Source organism: Ascaphus truei, chromosome 23 (assembly GCF_040206685.1).
Source record: "Ascaphus truei isolate aAscTru1 chromosome 23, aAscTru1.hap1, whole genome shotgun sequence".
Taxonomy (NCBI): Eukaryota; Metazoa; Chordata; class Amphibia; order Anura; family Ascaphidae; genus Ascaphus; species Ascaphus truei.
The window spans coordinates 1825961-1853191 of NC_134505.1; the positions used below are offsets into that span (position 1 = coordinate 1825961).

Genomic DNA, 27231 nt, shown 5'->3' on the forward strand with positions numbered 1-27231 from the left:
TAGGGGCAACAGATTCATAAAAAGGGTGACCCTCATGAACATTATAGGGGCAACTGATGTATGAAAAAGGGTGACCCTATTTAACATTATAGGGGCAACTGATGAATGCAAAAGGGTGAACCTATTGAATATTATAGGGGGGGAAAATAATGTATTAAACAGGGTGATCCTATTAAATTGTATAGGGACAACTGCTGTATGACAGCGGGTGATCCTATTGAATATTATAGGAACATATAATGTATTAAAGAGGGTGATCCTATTAAAGTGTATAGGGACAACTGCTGTATGACAGAAGGGGTGATCCTATCGAAGATTATAGGGACATATAATGTATTAAACAGGGTGATCCTATTAAAGTGTATAGGGACAACTGCTGTATGACAGCGGGTGATCCTATCGAAGATTATAGGAACATATAATGTATTAAACAGGGTGATCCTATTAAATTGTATAGGGACAACTGCTGTATGACAGAAGGGGTGATCCTATCGAAGATTATAGGGACAACTGATGTTCTCTGATCCTCTTTGAGCTGTAGTCTGGGGTTATAGACTGGCAGAGAAAGAGTTAACCGTGGCAGGGGGAGGTGCGGCCAGGGGGGGCTCCTCCTGCCCCATAATCTCTGCCAGCGGCAGCAGCACAAGATGCAACCATGCTGCAGGCTGAGGCACACACACACACACACACCTCCCCAGCCCTGATTGGCCAGGAGCCCCACCCCTGCTGCCAGAGCCTGGCCTGCCATTGGTCCGCTCGCCACCCCACCTTCCCCTCTGCCTAATATCTGAGTATGTCAGACTCCCTGTATTTGGGGGAAGGGGGAGGCACCCTCCCTTCCTCTCCTGGCACCCTCCTCCTTCTCCCTTTATTCTCTCTTCCTTATGCATCAGGAAGTAGTTAGCCAGACAGCACCCCCCCCCTCTTCTCCTCACTATGCACTTGGGACCCCAGCCTTTTTATAGGGAATAAAGGAGATTATTATTATTATTATTATTTTAATGCAAGAGGGAATTTTTGGGGGGGAGGAGGTTCATCGTGCTGTTGCCACTGGATTTGCAGCAGATAAGGTAACGACTCCTTATTTCTGCAGCAGAGCAGCTCAATTATACAGCTGGATCCCTTTGTGACTGTGCCCTGCCTGGTTCCACCAACGGTGCCCCCTTCTCATGTGCATCCAGGCATTGCACCCCCAAGATTGCAGCTGAGACACCGAGCAAGCAACAGCACCTTCTGCACCCAGCTGTGAACCTCAAGATTGCAGCAGAAGGACCCCCCCCCCTTTTTTTTTGTTGTTTGTTGGTATTTTTAGTTCTAGATCATCACCCCTTTTTGATTCCAGTGGTGCGCCTGTTATTCCAGATGTGCGCCATCGCGACCCGAGCGGGTTTGGCAGATTCCCATCACATGGGCAGAACCGGCATCCCTGAATTTTTAACGGATTACAAAATATCCTTCGGATTATAACTACGCACCCCCTAAAAAAATTTTTAATCTTTTTTTTTTTAAACGTGCGCACCCCCTAATTCTTGTCGCCTTCCGAATTCCAGCGGGGCACCCATCATTCCATCCTGTCGGATGTTGTCTGTGCACAGCCAATAGGACCACATCCACTGCACCCCAAATTCTGCCTGTGCGCCCCATCTTTCCAGCCAACAGGATTGCAGCTGCTTGCACCCCAAATTCTTTGCACACCTTATTCCAGCCTATCTGAATCTTCCTGTGCACCCAACTTTCCCCATTGCAACATTTCCCCCCTCCCGTCCCCTTTTGAAACCCTTGGCAGCACCAGACTTGACTGCCCCTCACCCCCCTTGTTGTTTGTGTTGAGTAAGGGGTGAGGTGGACGCCTCAGATGTGAACCAATCCGCCCCCCCTCAACTCCCTACCTGGAGAGGACAGGGTGGGGGAAGAAACTGGGGGGGTCTTTCTGAATGCCTCTTCAGGGGCTATGGTGGTGGCTATGCTGCAGGCACGGATTCACCCTCCTGGGGCGGGAGTATGGGGACACCGAGAAGGAGGACGAGGACGAATCCTTTGAGATGAAGAGCACGGAAGCCCAGATGTGCAGCAAACATGTGAGTCCTCATTGGATCTGCCTTTTAGAACCTCGTTTCGGTGCCAGAGCACTGTGTCTGTCACGGAAAGGGGGGTTGTATCTCCCTGGGGTGCCTCAGACCAAGCCTCGCCCTTTGGGATGTGGCTTTGTTGAAAGGTTTCCTATGGATGCTGAAAGGGGGACATGCCGAGACCCGCTTGCCTCGTTATCGCCGTTGGTCCGCGTGGCGCTGACACGTGCCGTGGCGCAGCACACCGTGGGAGGGAGTGAACCGTAACATGGTATAACAAGGAGAGTACATATCACTTAAGACTAGTTGCGCCAACAAGAAGGCGGTCCTTGTTCCAAAGAGCTTACGCTCTAAAATGTCAATATGAGATTGTATTGTTTGATCTTTCATTTGTAACTGGTTTTCTAAAGCGGTTGGGTTGATTTTTTTGGTGTGTGTGTGTGTTTGTGTGTGTGTGCGTGCGTGTGTGTGTTTTCCGTCGGGGCTCTCCAATGAAGACAGGAAATAAGACAAGCCAGGGGTAGGTATCCAACAGTATATCGGTATATTGTGGAGTAAAAAGTAACATCAAAAACTTACACTGGAGACCTCCTGGGGAAGCGCGTTCTACGTGCGAAACGCGTTGCCAACGAGCACCCCTGTCGTCGCGCTCGGTGGCGTTTGTTGGTGGTTAGAAGCATTGGCAATAGCGCACCGGGCATCTGACGTCTCTGTCATTCCGTCACTGGCGCCCGTTACCTGCCGGACTCCCGATAACGCGCACCTGCACTTAACCCGTTGTAAATTTTTGGATGTTGCTTTTTACTCCGTAATATATTATCTGATATTTACCCCTGCTGCGCTTGTCTTATTTCTTTGTGTGTGTGTGTGTGTGTGTGTGTGTGTGTGTGTGTGTGTGTGTGTGTGTGTGTGTATATATATATATATATATATATATTAGATATATATAAGTGTGTGTGTGACAGCTCAACCCCGTTATAGCGCGATCCGTTACAACGCGGATCCGCTTATAACGCGAGTCACGCGTGGCTCCCAATTTATCGTATTTATGAATACTTTACAACACGATTATTGGCGTCTTAAATACTTTATTGTACAACGCATACAGCTGTACATTATTTCTAACGCGATCCGCTTATAGCGCGATGTGATTCTCTGGACCCCTAGCACAGCGTTATAAGGGGGTTGAGTTGTATATATCTATCGCTGTGTGTGTGTGTGTGTGTGTACAGTATATGTATGTGTGTGTGTGTGTTTGTTTGTATGTATTTCAGTGCCGGATTTCAAGAAAAACTTCCAAAACTCTTTTGGAAGTACTATTTTAGAGGGGTAAAGAAAGTGTGACATCCTTTCTAAATAATAAGGTAGCCAGACCCTCGGCTTAAATAAACATGTACCCCCCCTCCCCATACCCCCCAGCACCTCCTAGTAGCCAACCGCCACCTGTGATCACTGATGATCTAGAAAAGCTTTGATTCACGTCTATTAACAAAACCGGTCGAGGTAGCCTGGAAACTGGATCGGATCAACAAGGGTTGACATGCCGGTCAAAATGCCAGAGGTGTCCTCTCCGAAGGACGTCGTAGGGGCATGGCTCTTCAACTGGTGACACGTTAGCCCAACGAGGCTTGGCCAAGAGCCTTGGGACATGGTCCTCTGACTCTCTTCTGCCCCAAGCAACTGGTATGACCCAAGACCCCTCCAACGTGTTGCACGTAGACCTGCGTCCCGTTGTAGGTCCATCTTCTCCTGGTGGACGGAAGAGCTTCCCAACCAATCCAACGGGAGTGGACTACCTTAGGCACATTTACCGCAACCGCTCCACTTTCTGTGGAATAAGTACGAATGGGGTTACGTGATTTCCCCGCCCCCCAAAAGTGCAGTTGGAGGGTACGCAGTACCACACTCGTAATGGGAACACAATGTGGATTTTTTTTTTTACGGTCTTCAAGTTTATCTAAAAGGACCACTTCTAATATGTTTTTTGGTGGTACTTCTACCCCTAAAGGTTTTCTGATCTGGCCCCTCGTGGAGAGTTTTTTTTTTGGGGGGGGGGGTCGTCACGGAATTAACGCGCCGTCTAAGAACGATGATTAAGTGATAAAGCAGCAGATGTGATGTAAGTGGGTGTTTGTGTTAATAATTTGTCATGGGTTGTGTCGGATGTTTGGCGAGCTTATCTGACGGGGAACTGGCAGAGATGTGTGTGTGTATCTTTAATTGTGGAGCGCCAGCTGCGTACGCAGCAGTAACACGCGTGACCAAGTCATAGGAGACACCATAGGAATAAAGGAGCATGAGGAAAAAGGTGTCCCCCTGCGCCCAAGAGCTTGCAATCTAAGTGAGATCGCCAGCATCAGACTGCAATCTCTGCGGGGCAGGGGTAGGGGCTACGTACTATGCTGCTTACACTGCTGCGCTGTATAAACGCCAAATATTATTATTATTAGCTCTGCGTGTTGTTATAGCGCTCTGCGAGTTATTGCATCGCTCTGTGTGTTGTTATAGCGCTCTGCGAGTTATTGCATCGCTCTGTGTGTTGTTATAGCGCAATGTGAGTTATTGCATCGCTCTGCGTGTTGTTATAGCGCTCTGCGAGTTATTGCATCGCTCTGCGTGTTGTTATAGCGCTCTGCGAGTTATTGCATCGCTCTGTGTGTTGTTATAGCGCTCTGCGAGTTATTGCATCGCTCTGCGTGTTATAGCACTCTGTGAGTTATTGCATCGCTCTGCGTGTTGTTATAGCGCTCTGCGAGTTATTGCATCGCTCTGCGTGTTGTTATAGCGCTCTGCGAGTTATTGCATCGCTCTGTGTGTTATCGCGCTCTGCGAGTTATTGCATCGCTCTGCGTGTTGTTATAGCGCTCTGCGAGTTATTGCATCGCTCTGCGTGTTGTTATAGCGCTCTGCGAGTTATTGCATCACTCTTTGTGTTGTTATAGAGCTCTGCGAGTTATTGCATCGCTCTGCGTGTTATAGCGCTCTGCGAGTTATTGCATCGCTCTGCGTGATGTTATAGCGCTCTGCGAGTTATTGCATCGCTCTGCGTGTTGTTATAGCGCTCTGCGAGTTATTGCATCGCTCTGCGTGTTGTTATAGCGCTCTGCGAGTTATTGCATCGCTCTGTGTGTTATCGCGCTCTGCGAGTTATTGCATCGCTCTGCGTGTTGTTATAGCGCTCTGCGAGTTATTGCATCGCTCTGCGTGTTGTTATAGCGCTCTGCGAGTTATTGCATCACTCTGTGTGTTGTTATAGAGCTCTGCGAGTTATTGCATCGCTCTGCGTGTTATAGCGCTCTGCGAGTTATTGCATCGCTCTGCGTGATGTTATAGCGCTCTGCGAGTTATTGCATCGCTCTGCGTGTTGTTATAGCGCTCTGCGAGTTATTGCATCGCTCTGCGTGTTGTTATAGCGCTCTGCGAGTTATTGCATCGCTCTGCGTGTTATAGCGCTCTGTGAGTTATTGCATCGCTCTGCGTGTTGTTATAGCGCTCTGCGTGTTGTTATAGAGCTCTGCAAGTTATTGCAGCGCTCTGCGTGTTGTTATAGCGCTCTGCGAGTTATTGCATCGCTCTGCGTGTTATAGCGCTCTGCGAGTTATTGCATCGCTCTGCGTGTTATAGCGCTCTGCGAGTTATTGCATCGCTCTGCGTGTTATAGGCTCTGCGAGTTATTGCATCGCTCTGCGTGTTATAGTGCTCTGCGAGTTATTGCATCGCTCTGCGTGTTGTTATAGCGCTCTGCGAGTTATTGCATCGCTCTGCGTGTTATAGCGTTCTGCAAGTTATTGCATCGCTCTGCGTGTTGTTAGCGCTGTGTGTTATAGCGCTCTGCAAGTTATTGCATCGCTCTGCGTGTTATAGCGCTCTGCGATTTATTGCAGTGCTCTGCGTGTTGTTATAGCGCTCTGCGAGTTATTGCATCGCTCTGCGTGTTGTTATAGCGCTCTGCGAGTTATTGCATCGCTCTGTGTGTTGTTATAGAGCTCTGCGAGTTATTGCATCGCTCTGCGTATTATAGCGCTCTGCGAGTTATTGCATCGCTCTGCGTATTGTTATAGCGCTCTGCGAGTTATTGCATCGCTCTGCGTGTTATAGCGCTCTGCAAGTTATTGCATCGCTCTGCGTGTTGTTATAGCGCTCTGCGAGTTATTGCATCGCTCTGCGTGTTGTTATAGAGCTCTGCGAGTTATTTCATCGCTCTGCGTGTTATAGCGCTCTGCGAGTTATTGCATCGCTCTGCGTGTTATAGCGCTCTGCGAGTTATTGCAGCGCTCTGCGTGTTGTTATAGCGCTCTGCGAGTTATTGCATCGCTCTGCGTGTTGTTATAGCGCTCTGCGAGTTATTGCATCGCTCTGTGTGTTGTTATAGAGCTCTGCGAGTTATTGCATCGCTCTGCGTATTATAGCGCTCTGCGAGTTATTGCATCGCTCTGCGTATTGTTATAACGCTCTGCGAGTTATTGCATCGCTCTGCGTGTTATAGCGCTCTGCAAGTTATTGCATCGCTCTGCGTGTTGTTATAGCGCTCTGCGAGTTATTGCATCGCTCTGCGTGTTGTTATAGAGCTCTGCGAGTTATTTCATCGCTCTGCGTGTTATAGCGCTCTGCGAGTTATTGCATCGCTCTGCGTGTTATAGCGCTCTGCGAGTTATTGCAGCGCTCTGCGTGTTGTTATCGCGCTCTGCGAGTTATTGCATCGCTCTGCGTGTTGTTATAGCGCTCTGCGAGTTATTGCATCGCTCTGCGTGTTGTTATAGCGCTCTGCGAGTTATTGCATCGCTCTGTGTGTTGTTATAGAGCTCTGCGAGTTATTGCATCGCTCTGCGTGTTATAGCGCTCTGCGAGTTATTGCATCGTTCTGCGTGATGTTATAGCGCTCTGCGAGTTATTGCATCGCTCTGCGTGTTATAGCGCTCTGCGAGTTATTGCATCGCTCTGCGTGTTGTTATAGCGCTCTGCGAGTTATTGCATCGCTCTGCGTGTTGTTATAGCGCTCTGCGAGTTATTGCATCGCTCTGCGTGTTGTTATAGCGCTCTGCGAGTTATTGCATCGCTCTGCGTGTTATAGCGCTCTGTGAGTTATTGCATCGCTCTGCGTGTTGTTATAGCGCTCTGCGTGTTGTTATAGAGCTCTGCGAGTTATTGCAGCGCTCTGCGTGTTGTTATAGCGCTCTGCGAGTTATTGCATCGCTCTGCGTGTTATAGCGCTCTGCGAGTTATTGCATCGCTCTGCGTGTTGTTATAGCGCTCTGCGAGTTATTGCATCGCTCTGCGTGTTATAGGCTCTGCGAGTTATTGCATCGCTCTGCGTGTTATAGCGCTCTGCGAGTTATTGCATCGCTCTGCGTGTTGTTATAGCGCTCTGCGAGTTATTGCATCGCTCTGCGTTTTGTTATAGCGCTCTGCGTGTTAATGCATCGCTCTGCGTGTTATAGCGCTCTGCGAGTTATTGCATCGCTCTGCGTGCTGTTATAGCGCTCTGTGTGTTGTTATAGCGCTCTGCGAGTTATTGCATCGCTCTGCGTGTTGTTATAGCGCTCTGCGTGTTATAGAGCTCTGCGAGTTATTGCTTCGCTCTGCGTGTTGTTATAGCGCTCTGCGAGTTATTACATTGCTCTGCGTGTTGTTATAGCGCTCTGCGAGTTATTGCATCGCTCTGCGTGTTATAGCACTCTGCGAGTTATTGCATCGCTCTGCGTGTTGTTATAGCGCTCTGCGAGTTATTGCATCGCTCTGCGTGTTATAGCGCTCTGCGAGATATTGCATCGCTCTGCGTGTTATAGCGCTCTGCGAGTTATTGCATCGCTCTGCGTGTTGTTATAGCGCTCTGCGAGTTATTGCATCGCTCTGCGTGTTGTTATAGCGCTCTGCGAGTTATTGCATCGCTCTGCGTGTTATAGGCTCTGCGAGTTATTGCATCGCTCTGCGTGTTATAGCGCTCTGCGAGTTATTGCATCGCTCTGCGTGTTGTTATAGCGCTCTGCGAGTTATTGCATCGCTCTGCGTTTTGTTATAGCGCTCTGCGAGTTATTGCATCGCTCTGCGTGTTGTTATAGCGCTCTGCGAGTTATTGCATCGCTCTGCGTGTTATAGCGCTCTGCGAGTTATTGCATCGCTCTGCGTGCTGTTATAGCGCTCTGCGTGTTGTTATAGCGCTCTGCGAGTTATTGCATCGCTCTGCGTGTTGTTATAGCGCTCTGCGTGTTATAGAGCTCTGCGAGTTATTGCTTCGCTCTGCGTGTTGTTATAGCGCTCTGCGAGTTATTACATTGCTCTGCGTGTTGTTATAGCGCTCTGCGAGTTATTGCATCGCTCTGCGTGTTATAGCACTCTGCGAGTTATTGCATCGCTCTGCGTGTTATAGCGCTCTGCGAGTTATTGCATCGCTCTGCGTGTTGTTATAGCGCTCTGCGAGTTATTGCATCGCTCTGCGTGTTGTTATAGCGCTCTGCGTGTTATTGCATCGCTCTGCGTGTTGTTATAGCGCTCTGCGAGTTATTGCATCGCTCTGCGTGTTGTTATAGCGCTCTGCGAGTTATTGCATCACTCTGCGTGTTGTTATAGCGCTCTGCGAGTTATTGCATCGCTCTGTGTGTTGTTATAGCGCTCTGCGAGTTATTGCATCGCTCTGCGTGTTGTTATAGCGCTCTGCGAGTTATTGCATCGCTCTGCGTGTTGTTATAGCGCTCTGCGAGGTAATATATCTGTGTTATTATATCGCCACATGTTGTTATATCACTCTGCGTGTTAATATAGATTGATGCTTGTTATTATATATCACAACATGTAATACATTGCGGCGTGTTATGATATCGCTCTTCGTGTTACACATCACCACGAGTTATTATATCTGCATGTTATTACATGTCGTTATGTCTTATGATATCGCTCTGCGTGTTGGTATTTCGCTCTGCGTGTTATATATCTCTCTGTGAATTATATATCTCTGCGTGTTGTTATATATCGGTGAATGATATAATAATTCATAGCGATATATAATTAACTCTCAGAGGTATATAATAATTTGTAGTGATATATCATATCTCTGCGTGTTATTACAGATTGTGGCGTGTTATTATATATCTCTGCGTGTTATTACACATTGTGGCGTGTTATTATATATCTCTGCGTGTTATTACACATTGTGGCGTGTTATTATATATCTCTGCGTGTTATTACACATTGTGGCGTGTTATTATATATCTCTGCGTGTTATTACACATTGTGGCGTGTTATTATATATCTCTGCGTGTTATTATACGTCGCTGTGTGTTATATCTCTCTGCGTGTTATTATATCGCTCTGTGACTTCATATATCTCTGTGTGTTATTACACATTGTGGCGTGTTATTATATATCTCTGCGTGTTATTATACGTCGCTGCGTGTTATATCTCTCTGCGTGTTATTATATCGCTCTGTGACTTCATATATCTCTGTGTGTTATTACACATTGTGGCGTGTTATTATATATCTCTGCGTGTTATTACACATTGTGGCGTGTTATTATATATCTCTGTGTGTTATTACACATTGTGGCGTGTTATTATATATCTCTGTGTGTTATTACACATTGTGGCGTGTTATTATATATCTCTGCGTGTTATTACACATTGTGGCGTGTTATTATATATCTCTGTGTGTTATTACACATTGTGGCGTGTTATTTTATATCTCTGCGTGTTATTATACGTCGCTGTGTGTTATATCTCTCTGCGTGTTATTATATCGCTCTGTGACTTCATATATCGCTCTGCAAGGCTTCTTTTTTTTTTCTAATAAGGTTACCCCTAATACATATTAAATCCCTTTGGCACAGGAGGAGTTAAATCCACACGCAGAGGAGCGAGGGGGGTAGCTAAGACCTCTTCTCTGTGATAATAAACATTGTGTGTATTACAATGTACTGAAACTAGATCATTAATATCATGGACTTATACGCCATCATTACAGCTGTTTCTTCTCAGAGATAATGGGATTTATTCATTTTCCACCGGAAGCCCATCCATTAAAAGTACTGTATAAGGAAGCTAATTATTATATATGTATGTATATATACAGCTCAACCCTGTTATAGCGCGATCCGTTACAACGCGGATCCGCTTATAGCGCGTTGCAAGCGTGGCTCCCAATTTATTGTACATAGGAATACTTTACAACACGGTTATTGGCGTCTTAAATACTTTATTGTACAATGTATACAGATGCACATTATTTCTAACGCCATCCGCTTATAGCGCGGTGTGATTCCTTGGACCCCAAGCGCAGCGTTATAAGGGGGCTGAGCTGTATATATATCTTATACTATATTAGTGAAAGCACTGTATGCCTGTCTGCATCTACTGTGTCCCTAGGGGAAATCTCATTGGTCCCTTGGGTCGCCCGCCCCCGCACACCTCTCATTGGCCTGAGGCGGAGTGACGGACACACACACACACACACACACACACCTCTCTCTCTCTGTCCTCTCCCCCCCCCCCCCATCACACTCACCTCCCCCCTCCCCGATGCTCCACTCACCTCCCCGCCTCCGCTCCACTCTCCGCTCCACTCGCCTCCCTCCCGCTCCACTCACCTCCCTCCCGCTCCACTCCCTCCCGCTCCACTCACCTCCCTCCACCTCCCTCCCGCTCCACTCACCTCCCTCCCGCTCCACTCGCCTCCCTCCCGCTCCACTCGCCTCCCTCCCGCTCCACTCACCTCCCTCCCGCTCCACTCACCTCCCTCACGCTCTACTCACCTCCCTCCACCTCCACTCACCTCCCTCCCGCTCCACTCGCCTCCCTCCCGCTCCACTCACCTCCCTCCCGCTCCACTCACCTCCCTCCCGCTCCACTCACCTCCCTCCCACTCCCTCCCGCTCCACTCACCTCCCTCCCGCTCCACTCACCTCCCTCCCGCTCCACTCCCTCCCGCTCCACTCACCTCCCTCCCACTCCCTCCCGCTCCACTCACCTCCCTCCCGCTCCACTCCCTCCCGCTCCACTCACCTCCCTCCCGCTCCACTCACCTCCCTCCCGCTCCACTCCATCCCGCTCCCTCCCGCTCCACTCACCCCCCTCCCGCTCCACTCCCTCCCGCTCCACTCACCTCCCTCCCGCTCCACTCCCTCCCGCTCTACTCACAAGACCAACGTTTCGGTCCTCACAGGGACCTTCCTCAGGGCAGTGCTCTGTGACAGACACACTGCCACACACACTCACACACACACAGTGACTCAAACACAGTGACAGACACACACACACACACACACACACACACACACACACACACAGGGACTCACACACAGTGACAGACACACTGCCACACACACTCACACACACACACAGTGACTCACACACAGTGACAGACACACACTGTCACACACACACACACACACACACACACTGTGACATCATCCCGAGACCATACCCCCCGGTCTGTGGAAAAATTGTCTTCCACAAAACCGGTCCCTGGTGCCGAAAAGGTTGGGGACCGCTGCACTGGCACTGACTGACACACACACTGACTGACTGACTGACACACACACACACTGACTGACACACACACTGACTGACACACACACTGACTGACACACACACTGACTGACACATACACTGACTGACTGACTGACACACACACTGACTGACGCACACACACACACACACACACACACTCTTTTGACAAAGGCCTTCCAGGCCGAAACGCGTAAAGAGGACTCGCCTGCACCTTGTGCAAATAAAGCTTATTTTTATCCCACATCAGCCTTCATCTATTTTTGTGCTGTGCGACGCATCTTTCTCTCCTTGAGAAGTTCCTTCACACACACACACTGACTGACTGATACACACACACAATGACACACACACAATGACACACACACACACACACACACACACACTGACACACACACACTGACACACACACACACACACACACTGACTGACACACACACTGACTGACACACACACACACTGACTGACACACACACACTGACTGACACACACACACACACACACTGACACACACACACTGACACACACACTTTCCCCCTCAGTCAGCTCAGCTGCCAAACACACAGGGGGAATCCCAGCTGGCAACAGGGGAGGGGGGGGGGAAACAAAGTGTTGAACGGTGTGGGGGGGGGGGGGGAAATCGGAGATGTGAACTGGGGGGGGGGGACCAGAGATGTGAACAGGGGGGGTAACGGAGCTGTGAAGGGGAGGGCATATTGCTGTGAACGGGGGAAAAAGATAGGGGGTGACAGTGGAAGGGAGAGAGAGAGAGGGGGGAGCGGAGAGAGAGGGGGGAGCGGAGAGAGAGGGGGGAGCGGAGAGAGGGGGGAGCGGAGAGAGAGGGGGAGCCAGAACATTAAATCCCGGGCAACGCCGGGTCTCTCAGCTATTATTATATATATATATATATTTCCGCTGCCTTTCACGCCCTCCCTCCCTCCCTGCCTCCGGGCTACGCCGGGTATATCAGCTAGTTATATATTATATTATATATATATTTATATTTCCGCAACTTTGGACTAGTAGCATTACTAACCAATTGGACTACTGCTATTTTATAGTAACCATCTGTTATTATTATTTTTCATTTATTACTTTTTATTGTCATTTATTAAAACCAAATATGTTTTTATATATTGTATTATTTAGTAGGCCTACTAACCCTCCTTATGCATTTGGACAAAATTATTGTACGTTATCAGTATTAATACTGGTATCCTTTCATTCTAAGTGGCATGCTTTTTTCCTGTCTCACATAAGTATATATATCATCATCCCGTCCTCCCCAGCCCGTGTCTCCCCACTGCTGGATGAAGCCTCCCCAGTGATCCCCCAGGACCTGCAGTTACAGCCTCTCTTCTCCACGTCGCTCCCACACATTCCCTCATCCCATCCTCCCCAGCCCGTGTCTCCCCACTGCTGGATGAAGCCCCCAGTGATCTCCCAGGTCCTGCGGTTACAGCCTCCCTTCTCCACGTCGCTCCCACACATTCCCTCATCCCATCCTCTCCAGCCCGTGTCTCCCCACTGCTGGATGAAGCCTCCCCAGTGATCTCCCAGGTCCTGCGGTTACAGCCTCTCTTCTCCACATCGCTCCCACACATTCCCTCATCCCGTCCTCCCCAGCCCGTGTCTCCCCACTGCTGGATGAAGCCCCCAGTGATCTCCCAGGTCCTGCGGTTACAGCCTCCCTTCTCCACGTCGCTCCCACACATTCCCTCATCCCATCCTCTCCAGCCCGTGTCTCCCCACTGCTGGATGAAGCCTCCCCAGTGATCTCCCAGGTCCTGCGGTTACAGCCTCTCTTCTCCACGTCGCTCCCACACATTCCCTCATCCCATCCTCTCCAGCCCGTGTCTCCCCACTGCTGGATGAAGTCTCCCCAGTGATCCCCCAGGTCCTGCAGTTACAGCCTCTCTTCTCCACGTCGCTCCCACACACTCCCTCATCCCGTCCTCTCCAGCCCGTGTCTACCCACTGCTGGATGAAGCCTCCCCAGTGATCTCCCAGGTCCTGCGGTTACAGCCTCTCTTCTCCACGTCGCTCCCACACACTCCCTCATCCCATCGTCTCCAGCCCGTGCCTCCCCACTGCTGGATGAAGTCTCCCCAGTGATCTCCCAGGTCCTGCGGTTACAGCCTCTCCTCCACGTCGCTCCCACACATTCCCTCATCCCATCCTCTCCAGCCCGTGTCTCCCCACTGCTGGATGAAGCCTCCCCAGTGATCCCCAGGTCCTGCGGTTACAGCCTCTCTTCTCCACGTCGCTCCCACACATCTTCTGATCTCATCCTCCCATCTTACTTTGGTTCGTCGTGTCGGCCTTTTAATCTCTCTTGGGAATCCAGTCGAGGCCCATCTCTGTCCAACGATGGTCAGTTCTTCTTGCGATATGTCCGGCCCACCGCCATTTTCATTTCTTCCCCCTTGTCACAGACTTGTATTTGGTTTTCGAAACCATTCATTCTTTTTCCCTCTCTCTCCGGATAATAACCAGCATGCATCTCTCCATACGTCTATGCATTGTCTGAAGCTTGCCTGGGTCTATAGCGGATAATATCTATCCTTCAGTATTAGGTGATACCTTTTTTATTTGGACTAAAAATTTATGTCAGAGGACAAGTTTTCGAGAGTTCTCCTCTCTTCCTCAGGTCGGCAATACTGATATGCAAAGGAATATGGCTAAAACGGTGTAAGGGAGAGCAGGAAGAAAACAAATCAAAGCAAAAACAGATGTAGATAAGGTAGGGTGAGAAAGGGATGCCTGAAGACATTGAAAGGGTAATAAAACGGTGGAGGGTGCGGGGGGGGGGGGAAGGTGTGGATAAGAACATTTGCAGAGAGGCAGGCAGGGTAATTACAAATAATTCTGATATCCGCATTAAGTCTTCTTGTTTTGGTGTCAAAGAGTCTTATCATTCGGAGTTCAGATGTTTTCCGTTCTTGGGGGCGTTTAAACATCCCATTGAGGATTTTGATTTTTACATCATTTATGGAATGATCTGGTTGTGAGAAATGATGTCCCACAGGTGAGCAGTATCTTCCTTCTTCGTGATGGAGTATAGAGTGTCTGTGCATATTCATTCTGCCTTGTAGTTTTGGGCTGGTTTCCCCAATGTAGCATCCTTGGTCACATTAGTTGCACTGAATCATATACACCACATTCCTGGATGTGCAGCTGTATGATCCTTTAACATTGAGTGTTCTATTGTTGTGACTGGCTGTGGGATCTTGGCATATATGTTTGCAGAGTTTGCAGCTTTTGTTGCACGGTTTTGTGCCATTATCAGTGTCTTTAAGTTCGTTATGAAGTTTCCTGCTGACTAATTTCTGTTTGAGGTTTGGTGGTTGCCAGAACACAAGAATAGGGGGTTTGGGGAAGATTTCATTTAATGTCACATCTGTTAGTTCCAAATAAAAAAAAGCATCTGGCCTGCCTGAGAGCTATGCGGTTCTGGCGCTGGTCTACCTGAGGGCTATGCGGTTCTGGCGCTGGTCTACCTGAGGGCTATGCGGTTCTGGAGCCAGTCTTCCTGAGAGCTACGTGGAGCTGGGCTGCCTGAGAGCCCTGCGGTTCTGCAGCTGGCCTGCATTACAGGCAGCTTGGCACGGACAGTGTGTTGGAAATACAGGCCGTCCACTGGCCTGTGTATCGTCTTTTATTGGGAACGGGACAGTCGGGAAGAGATAGTGACATATTAAAGGGACAGGGAGTGACCTACACACAGGACAGAGGACCTGATGAAGCCTCCGGTTTCCGTGAGGATATTGCAACTCTAAAAAGTCTTTCGGTGTGAATATCATTCTTCGCCGGGCTATGCACTAAGATTATAATTGAGATATATATATATATATACTTATATATACTTATATATATATTTATTTTTGGGTGCATCAAAATGTCAGTGCTAAAGAGTAATGCCAACCTTCATCAAATGTGCGTCATGCATGTGAAGGTCGTAGGCGTGAAGGTCGTTAAGTGGCTTACACCTATGACACGCCGGCCATTGTTTGAGATGACGTGGAACGCATCGCGTGATGTTGGACACCCGATTGCTGGAAGTGACATTACTTTTATTTGGGACTAGTGGGGGTAAAATACCAATGATTAGGGCAGGGGTTTCCAACCCTTTTCTGGTTAAGGAGCGCTATGTGACATTCTCAGTAACCCCGACCCTCTCTAATAGCGTGTCTGAGATCAGATGTATTGTAAGGAACCCCAACCCTCTCTAATAGCGCGTCTGAGATCAGATGCAATGTAAGGAACCCCGACCCTCTCTAATAGCGTGTCTGAGATCAGATGTATTGTAAGGAACCCCAACCCTCTCTAATAGCGTGTCTGAGATCAGATGTATTGTAAGGAACCCCAACCCTCTCTAATAGCGCGTCTGAAATCTGATGCATTGTGAGGAACCCCGACCCTCTCTAATAGCGCGTCTGAGATCAGATACATTGTAAGGAACCCCAACCCTCTCTAATAGCGCGTCTGAGATCAGATACATTGTAAGGAACCCCGACCCTCTCTAATAGCGCGTCTGAGATCAGATGTATTGTAAGGAACCCCAACCCTCTCTAATAGCGCGTCTGAAATCTGATGCATTGTGAGGAACCCCGACCCTCTCTAATAGCGCGTCTGAGATCAGATACATTGTAAGGAACCCCAACCCTCTCTAATAGCGTGTCTGAGATCAGATGTATTGTAAGGAACCCCAACCCTCTCTAATAGCGCGTCTGAGATCAGATGCAATGTAAGGAACCCCGACCCTCTCTAATAGCGTGTCTGAGATCAGATGTATTGTAAGGAACCCCAACCCTCTCTAATAGCGTGTCTGAGATCAGATGTATTGTAAGGAACCCCAACCCTCTCTAATAGCACGTCTGAAATCTGATGCATTGTGAGGAACCCCGACCCTCTCTAATAGCGCGTCTGAGATCAGATACATTGTAAGGAACCCCAACCCTCTCTAATAGCGCGTCTGAGATCAGATACATTGTAAGGAACCCCGACCCTCTCTAATAGCGCGTCTGAGATCAGATACATTGTAAGGAACCCCGACCCTCTCTAATAGCGCGTCTGAGATCAGATGCATTGTAAGGAACCCCAACCCTCTCTAATAGCGCGTCTGAGATCAGATGCATTGTAAGGAACCCCAACCCTCTCTAATAGCGCGTCTGAGATCAGATGCATTGTAAGGAACCCCAACCCTCTCTAATAGCGCGTCTGAGATCAGATGCATTGTAAATTCTTCTGTATTTGGTACAATTTTAACATTACATGGAACCCCTTAGGGACGCCCGGGGAACCCTAAGGTTCCTAGGATCCCTGGTTGAAACCCACTGGATTAGTGTATCATCCGTTAGAACAGGAATACGGTGAAAATAAGACATCTTGGTAACCTGCGTCACGAAAACACCCGCGTGGCGTCCAAACGCACGAAACGGGGGAACGTCGTTCTGCGATAACGTCATTACCGGGCTTGTTAGGGTGTACAGGAAGTTGAACTTGACGGACGCTTTTGACGCACTTTTTTTTGGCGCACGGAAACGTGTGGTTTTTTTGGGGGTGTTTTTCTACGGTCAATTTTTGTGCGCCGAAAAAAAACAACTATTATTTGCTGATGATGGCGCATACGGAGAAATGAACGGTTAGCGCACAAGCGCGGTTTATGAGAATCCCATGTGGTCAAAAAAACCCCACCTGTTTGTGATGCCTTAGTACAGCGGTGCGCCCCACTGGATTTTTTTGGGGGGGGTGCGCGGGCGCTTGCAGAGGTCCCGCGCTCTTCTCCGAGGGGATCACGTGAGGCCCCTGCAACAATAAAACTTTCCTTGATTTAGACGCGGTGACGCATCGCCATGGCAACGCAGCGTCATGCGGGGTGCCGTCACGCGGCCGTCTCCATGGAAACAGGGTCACGTGACATCACGTCGCTCACAAGCAGGGTGGGGGGATGGGGCGAGAGAGAGGGGGAACTGGCAAGGGGACACAGATCAAAAAGTTTGCGCTCCCCTGCCTTTGTACAGACCGGCGCAGTTACGCTAACTGTCTTCGGTTGCGTATCCACGGCGTCCCGGAGCGGAATCGTGGCAGAGACGGTCTCTGGCGCCCGGACTTCTGCTCCTCCCACCTCGAGGACGGGGGAGTCTCGCTACATCGCCCGGTTGCGTATTCAGTCTGCGCGGTCGGCTTCCCGCGGGAGACGGAAAGGCTTGCGTGCGCCGAGTGCGCAGTTACCGCCGCGGTGGGGGTGGTTGGGGGGGGGGGACGCAAAGGACTGATTGGAGCCAGCTGTGCTGCAGCAAGGACTGATTGGAGCCACCTGCGCTGAAGCGGGGACTGATTGAGCCACCTGCGCTGAAGCGGGGATATCCTTGAAACCTGACTTGGCGAGGTTAAGGTGTGCGTGCGTGCTGTCAGTAAGTAAAGGAAATCTGCGCACAATGGAATCTGCCAGTGTTACTATGAGAATAATATAAGGAGCGGCAGTGACATCATATAACGCCCCCCCCCGCCCTCCTCCCCACCCCCCCCACCCCCCCGACGGGGCACAAACCAGTCGGACGGGATAGGGTTTGCTGTGCTCAGGTCTTCTCCATTGTAAGGAAGTGGCTTACTAGCCAAGTCACGCCAGACGGCGTGTGTGGCCCTCGCTGTCAGGTGAGGACATCCCTTCATTCTGGAAGGTGTGATGGGCGCGGGGGGAGGGGGGGCGCAACGGGGATTTTCCTGCAATCGCGCGTCAGCTGCGGTTATTACACCTTGCAGAATAAGGGTTTATATATGTGTGTGTGTGTGTGTGTGTGTGTGTGTATAAATATATATTTGTGTGTGTGTGTGTGATATATACGTACACGTGTGTGCATCAGATTAAATGGGCTCCATGTGAATGGATATTCCAGGCAAAAGGTGACACATTGTGTGCTCATTTGCATGTCATTTCCCAGAATCCCTTGCTGCAGTGGGAGCACTGTATGCTGGGTGATAATGGTTGAAAGGCAGGGCTGCACGTCATTTCCCAGAATCCCTTGCTGCAGTGGGAGCACTGTATGCTGGGTGATAATGGTGAAAGGCAGGGCTGCATGTCATTTCCCAGAATCCCTTGCTGCAGTGGGAACACTGTATGCTAGGTGATAATGGTTGAAAGGCAGGTCTGCACGTCATTACCCAGAATCCCTTGCTGCAGTGGGAACACTGTATGCTAGGTGATAATGGTTGAAAGGCAGGGCTGCAGACCTGTCTAAGGCCCCAGTGCCTCCGCTGCACGCGCGCCCGCGAGGATGGCGGCGCGTGCAGCCGATTCCCCGGTCTGCAGTGAGCTGCAGGAAGAGAGACCGGGGGGGGGGGGGGGTGGCGTGACGGGGGAGCGTCCATGACGTCACCCGGCAGGTTCGCCCTCATTGGCTGAACCGGCCTAGCGCTCCGTCGCGAGTCCTGCTCTCAATTCTATTGAGAGCAGGAGCAACTCTCGCCGCAGCGCTGCTGCCCCCCCTCGCAGCGGGCCCAGCGCCATTGAGGGGAGGGCTCTCGTCCCTGCAGCGTCCGCCACAGCGGGCGCTGCAGTAGCAAGCGGGGACCAGGCCTAAGACATGTGAATGTGCTCACAAGTGATATTCCTTATTGGCTATCACCAAGCACACAGTGCTCCCACTGCAGCAAGGGATTCTGGGAAATGTCATGCAGCCCTGCCTTTCCCCATTATCACCCCGCATACAGCGCTCCCACTGCAGCAAGGGATTCTGGGAAATGACATGCAGCCCCCGCCTTTCACCATTATCGCCCAGCACACAGTGCTCCCACTGCAGCAAGGGATTCTGGGAAATGACATGCAGCCCTACCTTTCACCATTATCCCCAGCATACAGTGCTCCCACTGCAGCAAGGGATTCTGGGAAATGACATGCACATGAGCACACCGTGCCACCTTTTGCTTGCTTCAAATCCATTTTGACATGGACCCCCTATAAGCTTGCTGCATTGCACTGCTTTTCAGCACAGCCTGGGGTTAAGATGCATAGCCAGTCAACTAAAATATTATTTATGTATATTACAGTACGTTTTACTTTATATAATATGTAAACACACACACGCGCTGTAGCATCTGACACTAACGTGCGACAGCTTCTCCCTGAGCTAGACTCATTTTTAGCATTAACTGAAGCCTCGCTGATCGCAGTGAGGCGTTTTCTATGACGCGGCGGCAATTATTTCTCCAAACATTGGTTTTCCACGTACCGTATGTTCTGCGGACGTGTGACGGCGCCAGCGGATCAATTACCAACCCCATGTTATTAAATGTTATACTTCTCAGCTCCGGGGAAGCTCCCCAGTTCCTAAGATACATCCCTTCCAGGGGAAACAAAATGGCCGTCGAAATCCCCCTGTGATACGCGGGGGTTGAATAGTGAAGCAGTGATCTCAGCCGTCACGCATGACCCGGAGTTGCTGAAGGTCACCCCACCTGCATTCACAAGGTCATTGATCGCTCCGTGACCCCCCCACCCCCCCCTGGATGCGGCTATGGTCGCTCACCGGTATTCTCAAGGTGGATCCGTTATCAAGGTTTAGAAGTTTCGAACACCACTGGTCTAAATGGATCTTGGTTGATGGTGCCGCAGATGTAGGTGAGAGGTTATTTCGGAGGGGGTGGGGGAACCTAATAAAAAAAAAGGGTAGCTACCGGGAAAAGTCGGGCACTGGAAGGTCCCGGGGTTAATCTCGGCAAGTCGTTCTCGCTGCTGAAGTTTCACATCCTTCTCTGGCAGGGGACCGGGCACATGCAACAGAGAGATCACAGGAACTGATCCGAGAACTACATTTGTGCAACGTGTGTGTGTGTGTGTCTCTGTGTGTGTGTGTGTGTCTCTGTGTGTCTGTGAGTGTGTGTGTGTGTGTGTCTCTGTGTGTGTGTGTGTGTGTGTGTGTCTCTGTGTCTGTGTGTGTATCTGTGTGTGTGTGTGTGTGTGTCTCTGTGTGTGTGTGTGTGTGTGTGTGTGTCTGTGTGTCTCTGTGTGTGTGTGTGTCTGTGTGTGTGTGTGTGTCTCTGTGTGTGTGTGTGTGTGTGTGTTTCTCTGTGTGTGTGTGTGTGTGTCTCTGTGTGTCTGTGTGTGTGTGTGTCTCTGTGTGTGTGTGTGTGTGTGTGTGTGTGTGTCTGTGTGTGTGTGTGTCTCTGTGTGTGTGTGTGTGTGTGTGTGCTGTCACCCAACTCTTTCGTTTTCTAAGTAGTAGGGGAAATAAATAACCTCTGGTCCGTTGCTGTGTTTGCCTTACTGCGGCCCCGAACCCCTTTGCGTTGACGGGCGGGCGGGCAAAGCATGAAGAGAGGGGGGTCCATTTTTTGTATACTCCAAAGTGGCCCGTTGGCACCGGGTTTCGGGACGAGAATCCCCAAAGAAGTCCAAAGGGACTCTCGGCCGCTTGGACCCCTGAAGGTATCGGGAGGGGGAAACGTTGAATCTACTGACTTTATGCGCCCTTGTTGTTGTCAGGATGGCTTGCTCTGTGAGAGAGAGAGAGACTGTGCCTGAAATGTCGTCTCCCAGAATCCTCTGCTGCCTGTCCCCGCCTCCCTGCTTCTTGGCTTGTCCCTGGCAAGTGAGGGCAGTGACCTCGTCCGAGGGGAGCGAAAGCTGCACCTAATGATATCGCCCATGTCGCCCTATACCAGAAGTGTAGATATCGTAGAGGGAAACTCTTTCCAAGGGGAACATGCACAGTAATTCGTTAGTTATTAATTTTAGCCTTTTGCCAAGTGGCGCAGACACATATAATTATTGTTCTGTGATAGGGAAGGAAAACACAAGTTTTATTTTTTTGCGTAGACAAATTTTTCTTATTTTTCCTGTTTATAATCAGAATGGAAGAGTTTGCCATCAAATCCTCCCGCAGTTTCCCATGATGCATTGTGCTCATTTCAGTTGCAACGTCCTAAAACATGGTGACTGTTCCCACTGGTATGTCCGTGTTGTATACCCTGTGCAATACGACGCCTTGCATTTTAAAAGCCGACGAAAGAACGATACGCCCGTCCAATCCCGGCTGGAGCGATCTGAGACGCAACGCAAAGCCTCTGAAGTGGGAGATTTGCAAGCCTACCCGAACTTGCCTTGGCACGTCCAGAAGGTGTGACAAATCTTGACACCCTTTTTTGTGCAGGACCCGAAAGGCCCCCCTCTTTTGAAGTGCCGACTTGTCTCTTAAATTTAGACACCGGGTCCTGCCCGTTGGCCACCTGCCTTGGCTTTGGATGGAGGTGCTAACACCTGGTGGGGGCAGATGGGACACGGAGCTAAATATAGCCCGTGTCACCTTCACTTCTCCGGCACAGAGTCGGGGCAAAGCAGTAACCTGATCTTCCGTCTCTACGCTACGCCGGTGAAGGGTCGAGTAACCCGTTGCGGGCCAGCTCATTTGCTGTGTAACATAGACACGGCACCCACCTCAGGCACACCTACTCACCCTCTTTGGCGTGCCCTCCGAACGCCTAGAGCTGTATGGGTATACACGTAAATATCTATTAATATCAGACCACTCACTGATTTGGCATCAGCGTCTCATAAAGCTCAGTGGAGTGTCACTGATATATACTGTTAATCAGTAACAAAGAAGAGAGAGGGAGGAGGGGGGTGGTACCCTTTTATTGGACCAACAAGGAGTTGATATACTATCTATATTTATATGCTGTTGGTCCCATAAAAGGTATCATACCATCTACTCCCTCCCCGTCCTTTGTTACTACATGGAAGAAAGCACTTTCTTTGCCCGCTGTAAATCAGAACTTCTTTCCATTGGCCGCTCCATGAACTTCTTTCCATTGGACCCTTTGGACGTGCCATGAACTTCTTTCCATTGGACCCTTTGGGTGCGCCATGAACTTCTTTCCATTGGACCCTTTGGGTGTGCCATGAACTTCTTTCCATTGGACCCTTTGGACGCGCCATGAACTTCTTTCCATTGGACCCTTTGGGCGCGCCATGAACTTCTTTCCATTGGACCCTTTGGACGCGCCATGAACTTCTTTCCATTGGACCCTTTGGACGCGCCATGAACTTCTTTCCATTGGACCCTTTGGGCGCGCCATGCCGTTATGGGATCTGAGCACTCCAGCGGCTCCATGGTGTAGTTGGCTGCGTCACGGAGCTTTCTCTGTGTTATAATTGCGTTCTGCGTCCGTGCATTCTCCTCAATGACATCGTGGTCACGCCATCGCTTCCCAGATCGGGTCACGCCATGGCTCTCAGAGATATATATATAGATATGAGCCGTGGCACTCTGGTGCAGTGTTCTCTCCAGAACTCAAGGGGTTAAAATGACATATTGGGGGAGGGGGGGGGGGGCAGAGTCCCTAAATCTCACCTCTTTCACTCCCTAAAGGATGATAGGGCTGGTACGGTATATTGGCGTTAAAGTCTCCGGGAGTTTCCGTGTGATGGAGCCACGAGCGGCACTAAGATGAAACTACACTATTTTGCTATTTTTGTACCATAGATCACTTGTGATCTAAATTGAGTGTGTGTATATATCTATATATATATATATCTATATCTATCTATATATTATCTATCTTAATATATAAAATCGAATGGTTGGTAGTAGCTGCGGTGAATCTGATTGGTTCTCAGCCTGTGGCCAATCAGATTGGTGGGTGTGACGTCACCCAACTGCCACTCTCTTCCCCCTCGGACACACACACACACACACACACACAAAACACTCCCCGGCGCTCCTACTCACTTCACACTCACCTCCCTCACTCCCCGGCGCTCCTACTCACACCCTACCCCTCCTGTCCACTGTCGTCCCCCCCTACCCCTCCTGTCCACTGTCGTCCCCCCCTACCCCTCCTGTCCACTGTCGTCCTCCCCTACCCCTCCTGTCCACTGTCGTCCCCCCCTACCCCTCCTGTCCACTGTCGTCCCCCCCTACCCCTCCTGTCCACTGTCCTCCCCCTCCCTCACTCATAGCGGGAAATTTAACTCACGGGCAACGCCGGGTCTCTCAGCTAGTGTAAATATAAATGAATGAAGAGCCCACAGTGTATACAGCGCTTTACAAAAGGTGTGTGGAGTGGGAGTGTATATCAAGGGTGTGGGTAGGTGTGGAAATGTAAGAGGGTGTTGCATTACTAAAAGTGTGTGCAGATACTATGTGGTCCCTATTGGTGTATAGGGATGGAATAACATGGAGTATTTGTATGTGTAAGAGACAGCTGTGTGTGCATTCATATATCGCAGTATGTATGGACATGGCCTTTAGCACTCATGGGAAGAGCGTTCTCTCATGTCAGTAATGACTCATGAAACTGCGGTCTCGGTTTAGGCCACCGCTAAGTGTCCCAAACAGTTGCATACATTTGTATTCATGCCACCGTCTCTCTTTCGGTGTTCTGAGATTACCTTTGAGTATGGCAACCCTCAGATCGTTCATCTTGTGGCCAGAGTCCGAGAAATGTTCGCCGACAGGACCGTCCCTTGTTCCGCGTGTTATGCTGTGGCGATGCAGGTTAATTCTCTTGTTTAGCCCCTGTCTATATATATATATATATATATATATATATGTGTGTGTGTATACTGTATATATATATATGTGTATAAATATACATGCGTGTGCGTGTAGTGCTTTCCAATAACCATACAGGGAATATAATAATACTGGGCGGTGGGGGGAGGGTTAAGCTGCACACAAATGCACCATTGGAAGGGAGGAGTCCCCTTCCCACCAAGAGCTCACAATCTAATATCGGTGCCTGCAGCACAGCGAGATAATGTGACCTTGCCCGAGGTCACCAGGAGAGCTGCCGCCCACTTCACAGGCCAGCGCCGACGCAAGGACCACCCCCCAATCCCAGGGAGCGGAAAGGGTTAAACAAGGCAGCACGTGGGACTGCCACCTCCGCCACCTCTCTGCCCCCCCCCCCCCTCCTCCCGACAGCCGTGACGTCACGGCTGTTGTCATAGCAACAGGACGTTTCCTCCCCCCCCCCCCCCCCCGCCAGATTTCTGTTTAGGAGCTGTCTCTGACGCGGCAGAATGTGACATGTCCGGAGAGGGCGTGTTATATCCAGGGAAGCCCCGGCGTTAACCCCGTGGCCGCCGGAGGGCTTGCCGTGGTAGGCTGGGGATCTGGTGACTGCCTGCGAATAAAGTCTGTTGCCTCCCCGAGGGGGCAAAACAGAAGCTGAGGCGTCAGCCCAGCCTTTATCACGCTGTGCTGGACAATATATGAGCCCCGAAAGAGTCCATCTTAATGGCGACTATCGCTGACCCAAACTGTGTGCCCGATCCCAGGCAGTATATAGTGTCCTGAGCACGTGGGGGGGACGCACGCTTAATAATCCCCCAAACTGTGTGCCCGATCCCATACAGTATATAGTGTCCTGAGTGCGTGGGGGGAACACACGCTTAATAATCCCCCAAACTGTGTGCCCGATCCCAGGCAGTATATAGTGTCCTGAGCGCGTGGGGGGAACACACGCTTAATAATCCCCCAAACTGTGTGCCCGATCCCAGGCAGTATATAGTGTCCTGAGCGCGTGGGGGGAACACACGCTTAATAATCCCCCAAACTGTGTGCCCGATCCCATACAGTATATAGTGTCCTGAGCGCGTGGGGGGAACACACGCTTAATAATCCCCCAAACTGTGTGACCGATCCCAGGCAGTATATACTGTCCTGAGCACGTGGGGGAAACACACGCTTAATAATCCCCCAAACTGTGTGCCCGATCCCAGGCAGTATATAGTGTCCTGAGTGCGTGGGGGAACACACACTTAATAATCCCCCAAACTGTGTGACCGATCCCAGGCAGTATATAGTGTCCTGAGCGCGTGGGGGGAACACACGCTTAATAATCCCCCAAACTGTGTGACCGATCCCAGGCAGTATATAGTGTCCTGAGCGCGTGGGGGGAACACACGCTTAATAATCCCCCAAACTGTGTGACCGATCCCAGGCAGTATATAGTGTCCTGAGCGCGTGGGGGGAACACACGCTTAATAATCCCCCTAACTGAGTGACCGATCCCAGGCAGTATATAGTGTCCTGAGCACGTGGGGGGAACACACGCTTAATAATCCCCCAAACTGTGTGCCCGATCCCAGGCAGTATATAGTGTCCTGAGCGTGTGGGGGGAACACACGCTTAATAATCCCCCAAACTGTGTGACCGATCCCAGGCAGTATATAGTGTCCTGAGCGCGTGGGGGGAACACACGCTTAATAATCCCCCAAACTGTGTGCCCGATCCCAGGCAGTATATAGTGTCCTGAGCGGGTGAGGGGAACACACGCTTAATAATCCCCCAAACTGTGTGACCGATCCCAGGCAGTATATAGTGTCCTGAGCGGGTGAGGGGAACACACGCTTAATAATCCCCCAAACTGTGTGACCGATCCCAGGCAGTATATAGTGTCCTGAGCTTGTGGGGGGGAATACACGCTTAATAACCCCCCAAACTGTGTGCCCGATCCCAGGCAGTATATAGTGTCCTGAGCGCGTGGGGGGAACACACGCTTAATAATCCCCCAAACTGTATGACCGATCCCAGGCAGTATATAGTGTCCTGAGCGCGTGGGGGGAACACATGCTTAATAATCCCCCAAACTGTGTGCCCGATCCCAGGCAGTATATAGTGTCCTGAGTGCGTGGGGGGGAACACACACTTAATAATCTCCCAAACTGTGTGCCCGATCCCAGGCAGTATATAGTGTCCTGAGCGCGTGGGGGGGAACACACACTTAATAATCCCCCAAACTGTGTGACCGATCCCATGCAGTATATAGTGTCCTGAGTGCGTGGGGGGAACACACGCTTAATAATCCCCCAAACTGTGTGACTGATCCCAGGCAGTATATAGTGTCCTGAGTGCGTGGGGGGAACACACGCTTAATAATCCCCCAAACTGTGTGCCCGATCCCAGGCAGTATATAGTGTCCTGAGCGCGTGGGGGGAACACACGCTTAATAATCCCCCAAACTGTGTGCCCGATCCCAGGCAGTATATAGTGTCCTGAGCGCGTGGGGGGAACACACGCTTAATAATCCCCCAAACTGTGTGCCCGATCCCAGGCAGTATATAGTGTCCTGAGCGCGTGGGGGGAACACACGCTTAATAATCCCCCAAACTGTGTGACCGATCCCAGGCAGTATATAGTGTCCTGAGCGCGTGGGGGGAACACACGCTTAATAATCCCCCAAACTGTGTGACTGATCCCAGGCAGTATATAGTGTCCTGAGCGTGTGGGGGGGACACACGCTTAATAATCCCCCAAACTGTGTGCCCGATCCCAGGCAGTATATAGTGTCCTGAGCGTGTGGGACACACACACGCTTAATAATCCCCCAAACTGTGTGCCCGATCCCAGGCAGTATATAGTGTCCTGAGCGCGTGGGGGGAACACACGCTTAATAATCCCCCAAACTGTGTGACTGATCCCAGGCAGTATATAGTGTCCTGAGCGCGTGGGGGGCACTCACGCTTAATAATCCCCCAAACTGTGTGACCGATCCCAGGCAGTATATAGTGTCCTGAGTGCGTGGGGGGAACACACGCTTAATAATCCCCCAAACTGTGTGACCGATCCCAGGCAGTATATAGTGTCCTGAGCGCGTGGGGGGAACACCCGCTTAATAATCCTCCAAACTGTGTGACCGATCCCAGGCAGTATATAGTGT

The 27231-nt window shown here is 50.3% G+C and overlaps 1 protein-coding gene across 2 annotated transcripts in view; it reads left to right on the forward strand.

Moving 5' to 3' along the window:
• Positions 1-813: 813 nt before the first annotated feature.
• Positions 814-27231, forward strand: part of PLEKHH3 (pleckstrin homology, MyTH4 and FERM domain containing H3) — a 57609-nt gene continuing 31191 nt past the window's right edge. The window contains exon 1 of one of the 2 annotated variants that reach the window (XM_075580188.1): positions 814-2078. In XM_075580188.1, coding sequence (XP_075436303.1) covers positions 1935-2078 — 144 coding nt within the window. In that variant the 5' untranslated portion in view covers positions 814-1934. Of the gene's footprint in view, positions 2079-2203; positions 2341-27231 lie in introns of those variants that run through there. The other variant, XM_075580190.1, reaches the window with a different exon arrangement.